At 40.2% G+C, this 15,598-nt stretch overlaps 1 protein-coding gene across 1 annotated transcript; it reads right to left on the reverse strand.

The window, feature by feature from the left end:
- Nucleotides 1–7,641: 7,641 nt before the first annotated feature.
- On the reverse strand, nucleotides 7,642–9,956 carry snai1b (snail family zinc finger 1b). Its single transcript, XM_020644909.3, has 3 exons — nucleotides 9,714–9,956; nucleotides 8,860–9,414; nucleotides 7,642–8,561 (listed from the first exon to the last, which is right to left on the reverse strand). The coding sequence occupies exons 1-3, from the start codon at nucleotides 9,793–9,795 to the stop codon at nucleotides 8,380–8,382; spliced, it is 819 nt and encodes a 272-aa protein (XP_020500565.1). The 5' UTR covers nucleotides 9,796–9,956; the 3' UTR covers nucleotides 7,642–8,379.
- Nucleotides 9,957–15,598: the final 5,642 nt, after the last annotated feature.

A 15,598-nucleotide genomic window follows, 5' to 3' on the forward strand; every position in this document is an offset into this window, starting at 1 on the left:
CCCGCTCCTTCACAGCCCAGCAACCTGCCTTTCTCCCTCACAAACCTCAGCAAGTGTGTGCGTGTGACAGGGAGAGAGAGAGGAGGGGTACACAGGTCTTTGCACAGACGAAGGGGACAGGTGTTAGGGACAGGAGGTGCAGAGTGGCCTGGGGGTGTGGTCAGGTGGTGACACACCTGTCCCTACTTGCTCGAGAGGGTCCAGTTACACACACACACACACACACACACACACACACACACACAAGCATGCACATCAGCCTGACCATGTGTTCAGACATGCAACGTTAGGCCCCTTGTGCAATGTGAGTCCGATTACTGGCCAACTCTTGTAATGTAAAAGAAAACTGTGTTGGCTTTACTGTGGTTCAAAGTAACATGATCATTATGTGATTGAGGAGGGGGAAACGGATTGAACGGTAGACCTGCAATTTAAAGCTTGATGTGTGGGTCTGACAGAGTGAAAGGTATACGCCATCAAGACTTATTCAGTCCCTAGATGTTGAAAGTTGAAAGATGTGATTGATTATCTTTATTCTTGTTTATGTTGGCTTACTATTCTTCACACGTTCTGTGTATTATGTGGCATTTTGCTCTGCCAGGAAAAGGAAGAAATAGTTCCAAGGCAAATGAGCTGACCCCTGACTTTACTGAAAAAGACTGGATCAAATGAACAAAGTAAACACGTGTATAAATCTGTGTTCAGATTTTGTTTTTTAACTTCCCTTCCCTTCTATTTTTTAGAATAGCTTTGCAATCAAGCAATATCACAAAATAAAGATATTACATGCTAACATTTTCCTGCACTCTTCTTACTTTGTGTGTTTACATGTTTCTGCTGATTGGTATCTTTGCAAAATGTACCTTTAAATGTTTGCTTCTACTTGTCATGCTGCCTGTGAAAAAAACTGGGTTTTTTTGGTGGCACGTCTTACTTATTAATTAAGACAAAGACCGTTTGCCTAACATTGATCGGCACTAGTCAAAAAATGTTTTTAAAAAAGTGGGCGGAGTGATACACATAGTAAAAAGTACTGATGTACTGAAAATCCGAACTCATATCAGCACTACTTGTTTTCTGAACGTAATGAGGCAACATTTTTTGTTTTCAAGGCCTACCTTGTCAAAACCTTAATTTTATAAAATGGTTTAGATAGGATTCTTTCATTCATCAGCCCCAACAGATTTAATTTGTGGAACTGCTGTTTATCATGCTGTTAGGTGATTAAGTCCCCTGCACATAAAAGATAATACAATCCGAATGATTTAGAGTTCAATTGTCTGATATCTGAGATGTCGTATTTGATTTTACCTTGTTTTGCTCCCTTTTTAAATGAGTGTAAATGGACTCCTGAGTGTGGCACATGCTGTGTTTCTGTAAAACCTTGGAGATGGGGAGATAGTCGTCTGGCCCTGGGGTGTGGATTTCAGGCAGGTGCATTGGACTGCCCTGCGGCTCCTCAAGGGACAGGATAGGACGGGACAATCTGTGCTCTCAACAGTCAAACACACACAAACACACAAAACCTCCAGAGCACCAACTCAAGGACCAAACTCCACCCGTCTTGGCCCCCCTATACCCAGCAACCCCTCCCTTGCTCCTCACCGTATCCTTCATGGACTGGAATGCGCCAGGACAATAGAAGTGTCCCGGTGCTTCAGCTGGCGCCCCCCTGGGCCCACACAGGCCCTGACAGGAGGACAAAAGTGCACCTTGCACCTCTCAGCACCACCAGCAGCATCCTGGGGGCAAATACCTGAATACCTGTGGTAAATAAGAGGTAGGGAGAAGGGGTGACACAACAGAAGGAAACATATGAAGAGATGAAGAAAATGTTCTGCTTCCAAATGTAGCTCGGGCATAACAATAGGTCCCAGCTAAACACAACACAGTTCTCCTATGCTAATTTGTATTTTTTTAATGTTTCACTTTATTTTTAACACTTGCTTTCTTAGCAAGAAAGCAAGTGGCTACTCTCTAAATTCTGCTTGTCTCATGTCATGACTTGTTCCCCACTGCCTAGTTTACACTGTGTGTGGTTTGTGTGGATTTTGCTCAGACACTTCTTTTCTTGGTCCATATTGAAGTTCTGCTGCTGAATTAGAACAGAAATAGCCTAATAGCCTACATTCACTGTGATATAAGTCAATAGGTATAGGAGATCACAAATCTTAATCATTCAGCTCTCAGTAAATCAAAGCCCAAAGTGTTTCCTCCCAACTAATCCACATGTGTCAGTGACTTGCAACCCCCCTTTCTCTGGGCGAGTCTGTACTAATCGGTTAAATGAAGTGTGTTAAGCCACGATCACATTACCACTCATGCAACCATGTCTTTGGTCTGTGCAACAAAATGTGCACAAGGACTTGAGGGGATGGTGAACAGGTGGAAGGAGGAAAAACATTTAACAGGAAACTAATTTCAACAACACACATCTTTAATAATATTCCTTAGAAAAGCTATTGCAATAAAATGGAAATCACATTCTCATGTTATTTTTTTAATTTCTCATGTACAATCAAACTGGACTTACTTTTTGTTGTATTGTCAAGCACTTGTATTATTGTTACATTTTCTAACAACAATAATTAAAGCTCAGTGTAAGTTCAAACAGGAGGACTGTTTTACACTCATTCAAGTTCATTCTTCAATGATCTCTCATTCGTGTCACTCGCTCTCTCCCTCTCTCTCTCTCTCTCTGCCAGTGTCTTCCTGCTCGGGTGATCAGCAGGTAAGATGCGGAAAAACAACCTAAAACAAATATTTTGGAGTAAAATATTTTTATACTACCATCAATTTCATAAACTAGACATGTTAAAGTTGTGAAAGAAATATGGTTGTGCTTTGTTCTACCTTGCGGGGCATCTCAAAAACGAAAGCCTTTTTTGTTCCTCCACTAATTAAAGGTGTTTACCCTTTAAGTACTAAACCAACCAGATTCTGCCACGACCTCTATCGACCAATCATCCTGCTCCTGTCATATTTTTAGAATCTGCATCCTGCATGCTTCCATCACCACGACCATGAAGACATCACAATGGAGTGTATACACCAAAGAAATTACACATTTTCTCTTTTTCTAAGCTCGTAAATTAAACAATTGTTCACCCATAACTAAGTCTCTCCTGATTTAAATTAAATAAAAGGCTTAAAGCAAAGCTGCAAACTGTAATGACTATATTGATATATTGGCAATAAGTACATACCCTATTTGTAACCCGTTAGCGAGATATCAGCTAACATTAGCATTAAGCTACTTATTTGCTAAAATTTCATAATGTTGCTGGATAAAGTAAGAAAGGCACAACTTATATTAAAGCTATATTTAATTAAACTACATTAGCTAAAGCTAAACTACATTAGCATTCCTTGTTTAAAACTATACCAAGTTACCATCATTAGCTAGGAACTGATGCCTTTGCTAACATATAATGTAACATATGGTATTGATAGCTTGAAAGTCAAAAATGCTAGCTTTAGATGTAGTCTATCAGTAGTTTTGATTTAAAATATGACCCTAAATTGCTCCAGAGTTTTTACTATCTGTTGTCTTTAAGGACCTGACCAATAGAAAAGCAACGAATGCTAGCTTTTTGACAGATTCCTATTTTCATACATTTAGCAAACCTTGAACAGAGCAGTCTGACATTGTAGCAGACTTTTAGTTTCACACCCCTGAGCTTGACGTCAGAGTATGAACGTGAATGTGATGGATAGAAACCCGGATGGCACAAAGTTGACTGACATACATCTCATCTGTTTACCCTCCTGTCCCTTTACAGCTCATCCTCTAACCTCTGACCTGTGGGACAGAGAGGGTCTGTGTTTAGGAAGAAACACAGCACCAGCCAGCCACACACACACACACACACACACACACACACACACACACACACACACACACACACACACACACACACACACACACACAGAGCAAGAGTGCAGAGGTGGACAGGAAATGGCGTGTGCCCCCTCCTCCTGGCCATATCCTGTCCTTGGGTAAAACTTGTTTATTTGACCAGAGATCTGAGCTCTTTGCGTGCATTTTAAGACTTTGTTGTCCTGAAATCACCCACTGTTGAACAAAACCTTCACAAGAAAAATGATTCACACACGGCTATATTCCATGACATCACAGCATGTCATTGATCAAGTCTGCATTGCAACATGTGGCATTCCTCAGCAAATTCTAGTCCCTACTGATTTGATAAAGGACCTACAAACAGAAACATTCATTCTTCACAACACCCCCCCACCCCCCCACCCCCGTCTTATCTCCTCTCCCTCAATTGAGTCTTTTCCTCCTGCAATTTCAAATGTCTTATCCCCAGTTCACCTCCACATATTGGCCTAGATTAGAGCCAAAGGTTTTGCAATTTGAAAAACAATACTGTTGTATAAGGTCGTCGACCATCTTTGTAGAAATGGGCCATGCCCCCACACTTTATCAGGGCCAAAAGTCTGAACTCAAAAGACTGGATAGTGAAAAGTAATTTTAATAAAAGGAAATTGAAAATCCGAAAAAGACTAATCCTGAAAACCCCCCAAAAATCTAATTTTTAAAACTACATGTAAAATATTGAATACGAGTATTCTAAATATTTTCATGGAATTTATTTTTTTCTTTTTTAATAAACATTCATTCCTTTTTTTTAATAAATAAATGTTTTGGCCCTACTCTAGCTTAATACCATAAAAAAAGTCATTACACTACATAGGCTAGAAAAAGTTGTAAGCCTAAAAAAATGAAAAAGACAAGCTTTTTTTGATGTCTTTTGGGGAATCTAAGTAGATGAAAGGAGGCTGCCACTGAAGCGGCAGGGTGTCACACTGCAGCTTGTTTGAAACTTTAACCCAGTGACTAAACCTCCTTGGCCTTAATTTGAGCCTCCAGTGATTCAGTTCTGCAAATCCTTGTTCTGCAAAATTCGTTGGAAACCAACTCAGATTTTTGGTAATATACTTTACACTTACTTTATCACTGAGGCACTTATGAACCAACGACAGAGAGACATCCATACTTTGCAGAGACTTACAAACACACTCATACATCTGTGTACACACAAACAGCTGTGGCCGCACCCAGATGCTTTATATCAGCTGTTTTTTGAAGAGCTGTGTTTATGAAAGACTGACAGGCCACTTCCTATGTCCCAAACATTACCACAAATGCACACAGTGAGAGCCTAGCAGCAGGGGGTTCTTCTCTTAAGAAAGCTGAAAGCTCTTTCAGCTTTCTTAAGTATAAATCCCACTTGTCAAAAATAAGTTTGTTTTATTGTTGATATGCAGCACTGTTTCCCACGACTCAAATCATGAGAGTTGAGTTTATAAAGCACCATAATCTGCTCTGGTACACACATGTGAGGCCATAATTATGACTACACACAGGAAGATTGTTTAGAGAAAGGCATTTATTTCTGCCTCCAAGATGACTGCACTCTATAACAAAATAAAACTCATCTGGCTTCATACTGTCAAACATCGACTTTTGTTTATACAAAACCTTCATGGAGCAACATCCAGGCTTCTAATTCGGGGGGGTATCTGCAAAAAAATCTAATGTTTTCATTTATTAGAGCAGAGAAATAATGCTTAGACCATCTTTCTGTGGAAATAGAACACATGCCAAAAAGGGCAATTGCACTGCAATGACTGAAAAGGCTGTCATGAGGAGAAACAGGCAGGAAAATTCAATAACATGTATGTTGGGGCAGAGTGTTATGAGGGCTTTGCCTTATTGTATACTTTGTTAAAATGAACTCAAAAACTTGCATAGAAAGCCCTGTGTTAACTTCTTAATCTGAATTTGTTTAATTCTAATAATTTTTTAATGGAAATAGTTTTGGATGGATGGACAAAAATGATAAATGCTGCTGCTGCTGTGCAGATGCTGTTAGCTAGTTAGCTCAACTTGCCTCTTTTTAAATGATTGTCTTCCTTAATCAAAATACAGTTCAATTTAATGACCCTGCAAGCCTTGGGCACTTCCACCTTGTTGACTCAATAAGCATGGTTTTTGTTAGATTAGTTAGATGGTTTGTGTGTTTTTGGTTTTGCATTGTAAATATATTTGCAGTACATATTCTTTAAATGTTTTTGCCTTGGACTTTTGTATGTGTTTTTATTTATCTGCATCTAAAAAAGCAGAACGTTTGCCATTTTCAGCCACCATAAATAACTTGTGACAGGAAATTTACAATTATGGAAAACCCCTTTTCTTCTAATAGGACAGTATAACATTATTTCCTGTTGAAGGAAAATCAAATCATTAATGTGAGTCAAAAGCTGACTACAAAGACAGCAGACACAGCAGCACTCTTTTTCTGTTAGATGGCCATATTGTATGTCTGTCACTAATGGCTCAGGAATGTCACATTAGTCAGGGGCCACATGCATGACGCTGCAAACATTAAAACACTTTGAGGAGACCAATATGATATTACAAGCCCACACATACAAAGTGAAAAAGAAAAGTGACAGGTCCAGTGATCTCATTGCCTCAAAGCTACAGGGTGATAGAGTGCCTCCCACACACTGCACACAATAAAAAAAATGTCCCCATAGCTCGATGTCAGTGTTACATTTCAAAAAGGCAGACAAATATCTGAATCTGGTGAGCAGCATGCTTTTAATATGTATATTTGTGGAGGTTTAGTGAAAATAACCCAGGAAATAAGTAGACTATCATCAAGCATAATAGCAGTACTTCATTCTATCCCCCAACAATGTGATAATGTCGGCAGTTCAAGAAAGTTCAATCTCCTTTTGTGGCTGACTTCTCTGTCTCTGACTCATAGATGTGCATCAGCTAAATGACACTCACCTTTCTCAACAAAAACAGCAAAGAGAGGTACAGAGAGACAGGTGAAAAATTCCTCATTGATCAAAGTGAAAGCTTTTTATTTGATATGTTTGTGTGCAGCTGTGTGGGTGCGCATTCTTTCTGTTGCTGTTTGTATTGAACAAGCTAAGTCATGCAATCTGATCCCAAGCTTTTTGAGAGTCTTCTCAACTACCCTCCCGAACATCCACCTCTCAACACCGAGAGCTATTGGAGGACACGTGTTGTTACCTCACTAAGACATGCTGGCGTCAGTGTGTGTAGGTCAGGAGGGCAACAGAGACTGTAGACACATTGCTGCCATATGTGCACCCTTTATGTTAGCTCTCAGCTGGGTGCTCATATGCACTGAGGTAGAGTTCCTGTAAGGTGACCAAGGTTTGGTGCAGCAGATGGCTGCACTGAAGCTTGCTCTTTAGGGATAAATGTTGGTCAGGATTTTAAGTTTCCTGCAGGAATTGGGTCAGTGAGTTTCCTTTAATATGGTAATTTCACTATAACTCACTTTATTGATATAGTGTTTCTTCTCAGCAGCCCCTCTTCTGCATGTGGTTCCCTTGTTAGCCAGTGTGTTTTATGGTGCTGGCAGCCCAGCAGGTGTGTGCAGGTGCTCCACTTATCACTCAACATCACACAAACCTGTCTCTGCACCTCCTAATGCACCCACACATACACTGCTCTATCTTCCCATTCAGGATCTGTCATGTCTGTTCTACTGAACTCATTAGGTTGTGGGTTACTACAAAACCTGTTGAAATTGAAATAAATCTAACACAAGAGGTCCACAGTCACAGGTGTTCTTTTAAAAAAGCTTTTATTTACAAGCGGCAGAAAACAGGCACTGTATTTCCCATTTGAAATGCATGAACAACAACAACAAAAATCGTTCATAAAAACTGAGTTTCACAAAAAAACATATCTTGTTGTGAGTGTAAAAATCATTATTAGAGGAGACATGTTGTGTCTTTGGTCAAGTTTAAGTGGTCTTTTACTGTTAACACACAATGAATGTGGCATCAGGCGAGTCACCTGTTGCCGAGGGTAGAGCTGCATCACTCAGCACCCTGCCTCCACAGCACCCCATACACAGACAGCTGTCTCAACACACACTTGCTCATACAGACACACACATGCCATGTATGTATTGTATGGCGAGGAATGACATCCCCACATACACACACACATCCAGGCAGCTGCAACATGGCCAGAGTCCCGGACCGGCCGGCACCGATGGAGTCTCCTTGGGATTAACTGCATGTCCAGCTGCCCTCAAACCACACACACATAAACACACACGGCAGGATGAAGTAAGGAAATGTGCTGCTGACCTTAAAAAAATCCAATATATCTATAGAGACATTTTTAAGGCACTATAAGTCTATACAAAATTTCTATACAAAATGGTAACAGAGCTCCAGTTTTTTTTTGTCCCATCTAGTGTTGTTCCTTTGGGTTTTTTGGCTCTGATCAGGTGGGGATCGGAACCAATGAGAGGCTTGATATGGCTCATATCAAGTAGTTCAAGGAATGTGACTCTATGAGGCAGGGCAACATCCAGTCGTGCTGTGTTTGTGCAGCAGGGACATGCGGCTGAAGGTCCGTGAGCAGGACCCACACTGGTACTTCTTCACTTCAGAGTGTGTCTGCAGGTGGGCACGCAGGTTGGAGCGATCAGCAAAGGCCCGGTTACAATGTTGGCACGCAAAGGGACGCTCACCTGGGAAAAGAGGAAAATATTGATTAGAGGCAGGGAAACACTTTTTGCAGGCCAAAGGTTTGTCCTCTGGTCATTGATTTGGCAATAATGAAGAGCAGGAGCACCTCTCCAAGTTAATGCAGATTGCCCTTTTTCATGTAGATGAGATAACTTCTAGCCATGCTAAGCGATAAAATTTGCTTACATCAGGGGACATCAATGAATATCAATGAGTACATGGTGCAACCAGCTGTTACCTTTACAAGTAAACAACGTGATCACTTTGACAAACAAACGGAAAGCGGCTTTAAATGCATACCTGTGTGTGTGCGAATGTGTCCTCTGAGCAGCCATGGTCTGGAGAAGGCCTTGCCACAGGTGGGACACACACAAGGCAGAGTGTGCGAGCGGATGTGCATCTTCAGTGCTCCAAGGCTGTTGTACTCCTTGGGGCAGTGTTTGCAGTGGAAGGCCGGGCGTGTAGAGACGTCACTTGGTAGGGAAGGCATCTGCTGCAAGGGAGCAGAAAGGGAGTGCGGGTGGTGTGACATCTGATGGTGCGATAGTGCAGAGAGGCTGGTATAGCTGTTGTTGCAGTGAAGGCAGTGGTAGATGTGTCCGATAATATCCGGGCTGGGGGGGTCAGAGGTACGCCCGCCATCCTCCTCTTCCTCGCCACTGCTGCTGGAGGGAGAGCTGCTGAGGTCCAGCGGGTGAAGCGGAGAGGGGGACAGGGACACCGAAGTGATAGGGGACAGAGGTGCAGGCAAGGTGTCTGTGCTGCTGAAGAATGGGCTGGTGGGGTAGCAGGTCAGGGCTGAGCTGTTATTCTGCATCGGAAGTTCAGCCCGGGGAAAGCTTTCAGGGACAAAAGCTGTTGAGTACAGGAAAGGAAGTCAGGTGGGTTGTCTCTTTAATGGACATGTAACCTAATGAAGCACAAAACTTGTTTTCATTTCTTGGTGTCTTGTATCAGCCTGCATTCAAAACCTACTTAGCTTCTCACTTAGCACATTTTGCAGGTGGGCATTTGTTGTTATACAGGATAAATTCTGAATTGGCACATGGCTCTGTTCTAAACACTCTGTAAATATCTCTTTTGATGACAAGCTGTCCGTGATTAATTCAATCAGAAACAAAACAACACAGATAGATGATATTGGAGAAACATACCTGTTTGGCTTTCCAGTTGACTTTCCCTGAAGTACGGCTTTTTGTTGGAGAAATACTTCTTGACAAGGAATGACCGAGGCATGGTGAGGTCTGGATTTTAAGAATCTGATTAAATTGACCTAACGGCGAAGTGCCCTCCTTTTTTAACAGTGGATTCCTACCGCACGGAGCGAAAAGTTATGTGAGTAACAAAACACACTACCGAGGTTCCGCTGAGTCTTGCTGTCCACCAGCAAAGTTGCCTCCTCATATAGTAAGCAGAAGTGAGAAGCAGCGGGGTGGGTGGGCACTAATCCGCCCAAAGACACACCCCATGCGTCAGGGCGCCACAAGCAGCCCCATTCACCACAGGTGCCCAATGTGCCAAAAGCTGCTGCAAAGCCCAGATTTAATTGCGCATTTCACGGCTACAATTGCTCACTTGTTACTACTGAGATGCACTTATTGGCATCAAACTTGATTAAATTATAGCACTACTTTGAATTAAATTCCACTCAAAATGTAGGTCCTATTTGATGTTAAATGCGCGCGATCATTAAATTAAAATTAACAACTACTAGACAGAAGTTACACAAAAAACAATCTAGTTTAAACTCAAATGAACATTAATTGTATATCAATGCAAGAAATGCAACTTTAAAAATGAACGAGATAAAAAATAAACGTAAGACTTGTGGATGCTCACTAAACTCTGAGAAAAGAAACACGAAGCCTACATATACTTGGCTTAACTTGAAAGCAATAAATTCCTAATTTGAACGGAATTTACCTAAAACCCTTAAATTACCTGGATATTTAGACCTCTTTTTTTGCCAGTGTCTGATGTAACGCTGGCGTTGTGTGTGCCCCGGAGCTTTTACGCACCCCGTTGAGGACACGTCTTGAGGAGGTACATGAGACAAACGCTCTGTTTCTTATCCAGCACAAAATACAAGGCGCTTGGTTCATCCTCACCAAGCCTTTCTTTCTGCGTCTCTCTGCGGGGAATAAGGTAGTGTCAATAAAAGAGGCACCGCATCCCATCTTGCTCACAGCATGATTTAAGGTAAAATTAACCGAGCTGTCAGGACCATTTTGATGACGTTAACCCAGACAGGGCCCTATTATAATCTTGTGCCTTTAGGTGACATAAAAGAAGAAGCCTATAATGATGCCCCGAGAGGAAATGGGCTCTAAACAATGACCTCGTCTTTTTTTTTCTAGTCAAGTATATGGCCTGTAAATGCTCTTCATTATCTATTAAAACTTATTTCACTGCGTTTTTCCTCATGTCATTGCAAATTAATACTTTTAATCATACATTCATAAATTCCGTATTGTATTTTATGACAACAGTAAGTAAAGCGCTGCACCGAAAGTTTATGACTAAAATAGGCTACCAGTCCATGAATTTCATGGCTGTGATACATTTCTTTATGCAATACTTTTTTTTTTTAATGCACACAACCTGTGAGAAATCAGGTGCCAGCCGTTACGCAGGAATGTCTCAGACTTGAGTGGGTCCTGTTTAGCATTTCAAAGAGTGTAAATGCTCCACGGTGGCCGCTGATGGGGCTATATGCACCTGTCTGAAGGCGCCACTGTCACTGCATGCCCAAAAGTTCACACTTCGTTAGAGCGCTTGTTGACGCCGACGCCACGTAGACTGGGGGTCACGAGGGCAGGACAGCAGTAAAAACAAGAAGCAAATAGCAAAGACACACGAGAAAGTAATCTGAGGTGTGGGTCAAACGGTGTTAGAGCGCTTAAACTTCTGAAGTGTTTGTGTGTGTCTTTGATTTTCTCCACAAAAAAATATGCAACGAAATGAAAAACGCTTACCTGAACTGACACACACACACACACAGTAGGCAGTAAGAGTGAAAACAGCTGATTACACACTGTTGGGTTTGCTCTTCAGAGGTTTGTCTGCAGACAATTTATGTTACAACGTGGTTAGAGTGACCTCATGACACAAAGAGGACGTGAAGACATGAAAAGTTTGCTGTTCAGTCAGAACAGATGTTCTTTACTCTCCAGCCTCAGGGTTAAAACCAGTCATGTTCCCACACAGAGACTCAAACTGCTAGAACATCCTCGGACTAAAATTAATAAAAGAAAAATCCTCATCCAGGTAATATTAGTAAGGTTTTACCAACGCTAAATGCTGGATGCTGACCCCCTGCTGTAAGGAATCTGGCTCTGTTACAGTACTCATGATGTCTTAAAACATTAAGTATTTTGTACAAAAATGTTAGTGCCAGTTTTTTTAATTAAATTAAACTTTTGCTCATATTAGTTTCACTCTCCATGTGTAGCCTCTGATGTAACTTTTGGTGACCATAACCCTGTTGAAGTATTGTAGTCTGTAAAGTGAGACCATTAAATTATGTCCATTAAGTCACAACATGTTTAATGCTGTATTCATATATGTGTGTTCAAGGTGTTATACAAAAAAACTGCACCTTGTTTAAGTTTCTATTCGTGCAATTGTGTACGCAAAGGAGGGTATGATTACCATTTCTTGTTTGATTTATATCAGAACATGAAATTGTTGTATTTTTCTGTATTAATTCACCCATGTAAACCCAAGAGAGTAGTGACTCCTGGTGGAGAGAAAATGTGATAAAGGGCAAAGAAAAACAGGAGTATGCTCTTGTAAGTAAAGATGGTTTACAGTAAACTATGATTACAGTAAAATTGATTGAATGTTTTTTTTGTTTGGTTTTTTGGGGGGGTGGTGGGTTGGGGGAGGGCGGGGGTTAAAGTAACTTTATAGGTTTTGAGGAGTTATTGTATTATCAAAAATAAAAACGTTTATAAAACACTTTGTGGCTTCAGATGGTTGCATGCAAGTTGCCTTTAGGGATGTATGTATGTTGAGTTACAGGTGGTTGTTGGATGTCTGAAAAAGACTTAAAAAAAAAAAAACCCACTCTTCATCCCTGCTGCAAAAAAGCTGCTGGTTGTGCAACACAACTTAATCTCCAACTGTGTTTGTAGTTGAGTTGCATTGTGGGTGATGCAATCATTTGTTAAGTAAAGAATGGTCACCTTCTTTGAGTTAATTAGCTTAAAATGAACAAGTTTAATAGGTTAAAGAGTATCAGTAGTTATTGTTTTAAACGGAGTGTTTTAGTAGATACAATAACAACAATTATCATCATTTATATATAGCACTGATTAAAAAATGCAATATTTAAGTCAACACTCAGAAATATAGTAAAAAAAAAAGTGCAAAGTGTAACCCTAAATCCTATAAACTTAAAGTTAACTCTTGTGCTTAGTTCAAACTGAAATAATGTGTTAAACAATCAACAACAAAACGGTTCATAAGAGTTTAAGATTTTATTTGTGGAGTAAAATAATCTCTTGATTCCTTTAATTTGCCTGGTATGACAGAATCTAACATCATCACGTATCTGCTTGTGCTTTAACAAATATTTCTCTTACCGATTCATTTATAGGTTTTATTTATCAGACATGGCGGTTTTGAGGAAAATATGTTCTGTAAGAGGGATTTCATAAGATGTAAGATGCTGCAGTAAAATGTTGTGTTTGTGTTTTTACCTTCAATTATTTCATAACAGATCAAACTGGTGGCTGGTGATTTTTCTGTACTCCAGTGTCCTTTCATATGTTTACAAAAAGCCAACTCCCTAACACCTATTGTGGCTGAACAAATGCTTTTGCTTGAGTGACAAGTACACAGGTGAATGCAGTGTTTTACATGTAAAAACCTGTTGCTGATGGCCTTTAACAATCAGGTTCATTGTTGGCATTGAGTTCATTCAGACACCAACGATCACTCGAGTGAATTTACATTTGATGTTCACGCAGGTTGTTTTTCCTGGATGATCAAGTCGAGCCAAGTTCTCTTTGTCCATGTGATGATGTAAAGGAGACAGCAGATATCCCAATTTGCTGCTGTGATGATGCAGTGCCACTCTAGGTGAATCTGAAAGAACTCAGATGTGTGTGTGGAGGATCTGCACCATCATAAAGGCCATTGTGCCCTGTAAATCAGGGCAATCTATTTACATTTGGGAGGGTCTCAAAATGACCACTTCTGCCTGATGACTCTCTTTAAGGCATGTGTCTATGTAGTGTGTGTGTTCATGTGTGTGTCTTGCCCCTCAGGTTCAGAGGTCCATAAACTCAGCAGGAGAGAGATAAGATTATCCTGTTGGAATGCAGAGCTGGTCGTACAGACACTCACTCCTACACACACGCTCTTTGGTTTTTACATACACTTTGTTGTTATTTCTCCTTTAGACACAAACACACATTAGATTAAGGCACTTTGGGGAAGGAGACAAGTAGGGCGTTTGCTTTATCTCTACTTGTACCACACATTATTTTGTTGGGTAATATTCCGATTGTTTTCAATCTCATAAAAAGGACAAAAAACTTAATATAAACTCAATAAAATACTGGAAGTTGTTTGCAGGTTTAAACAAGAAAAATTGTGACCAGAAATGTAGGATCAGTGTTTCATTTGTTTGGTTTGAGCATCTCTGGCACCCCCTGTTGCTGACCATGCAGTACAAATGTCCTGGGTATATAAAAGTATATTTGCAATTACCTTCAAGCAGGAACTGTTTTTAATGTCTAAAAAAAAGAATGAATAAACAGCCAAGCTCCTTTTAATGTATCCTTCTGAAAATGTAAGAATGAAAGATGCATTCTCAGTTATCTCTTCTTCAAGCAAACCAAAATAAGTAAAAGAAAAAAAGATGTGCCAATAAGACGTTGTAGAAATTCTCATTATCAAGTATTCTGCCTGTATTAAAACATGTTATGTTCAAATCATCAGCAAAATGTACCTCATGCTCTAGTGTGAAACTGAGAGGGACAACTGCCTGTTCTGTATTTACTAAATATTCCTCTTCTGCATACATGAACTGTTCATTAAATGCTCCTGTTGTTTAAATTCTTCTATCATCACCAGGTCATTTATTGAACATGATTATATTTGGTTAGAGCATGACTGTGGCATGATGGCCAAATCAAACATTGGACAAAACAACTGACAGAGTAACATCTAAGCAAACACACTCGAACATAATGTGACTGTCAGGTGGTAACTTCCTGTTTTACATGAAATGATGAAAGATGATTTTAGCCCAGAACGTTTGACATGCAGTGTGTAACTGTATAACATAGCAGATGCAATTATAACATTTTTGCTTTTCTTTCACTAAAAAACTCACACTAAGAGCTAAAATCTCCCTGAAATGCCAGAAAGGTTGGAATTTGGCCAGATGTGTCTGTGTTAGTGTTTATGTGTGCGTGTCTGCTCTAACCTTATCTGGACAGCATGCAGACACCACAGTCAGAAACCCTTTGATGTAATATATGGCACCACTGAAGGTCATCTAATGGTCAGTTGTTTATGTTCCGACTGAGAGACACTAACATTGTGGAAGAGGCTACATGAAGAATCAGAAACATTCTTACACCCACGACACGACTGCTGTTTTTAAATGTTATTCTGTTAGGTGGTTTCTCCTCTCGTTTATTTGTGGTTATTCTGTGACTCACTTGCTTTTTTTGTAAATTTTGTAAGATTCAGACTAAATAAATCCCAAAACCTTTATTTAAAACCATTAGTTTACCGATGCTATGATTCAATGCTCTACGTCAGTGGTGTCCAAACTTTTTTTCTTGCGGGCCAAAATTGTCGTGTTAGACTCGCTCACGGGCCACAGGTTTGGTTTTTTAAAATATAGTTGAAAAAATAGTAAGGCTTTGTAGATCAGAATCAAAAGCCCTGCTAAAGAAACCCTTTAATAAAAGGAAATCAAATATTTTGATGGTTTTTTTTTCTCAGAATCAAGCCTGTAACGTGGTTCATTTCTTTGGAAAAGCTTTCTGCATTTAGCTCAGGTCATTAAATGGTTAAA

The sequence above is a fragment of the Labrus bergylta genome, chromosome 12 (assembly GCF_963930695.1).
Source record: "Labrus bergylta chromosome 12, fLabBer1.1, whole genome shotgun sequence".
NCBI classification, from domain to species: Eukaryota; Metazoa; Chordata; class Actinopteri; order Labriformes; family Labridae; genus Labrus; species Labrus bergylta.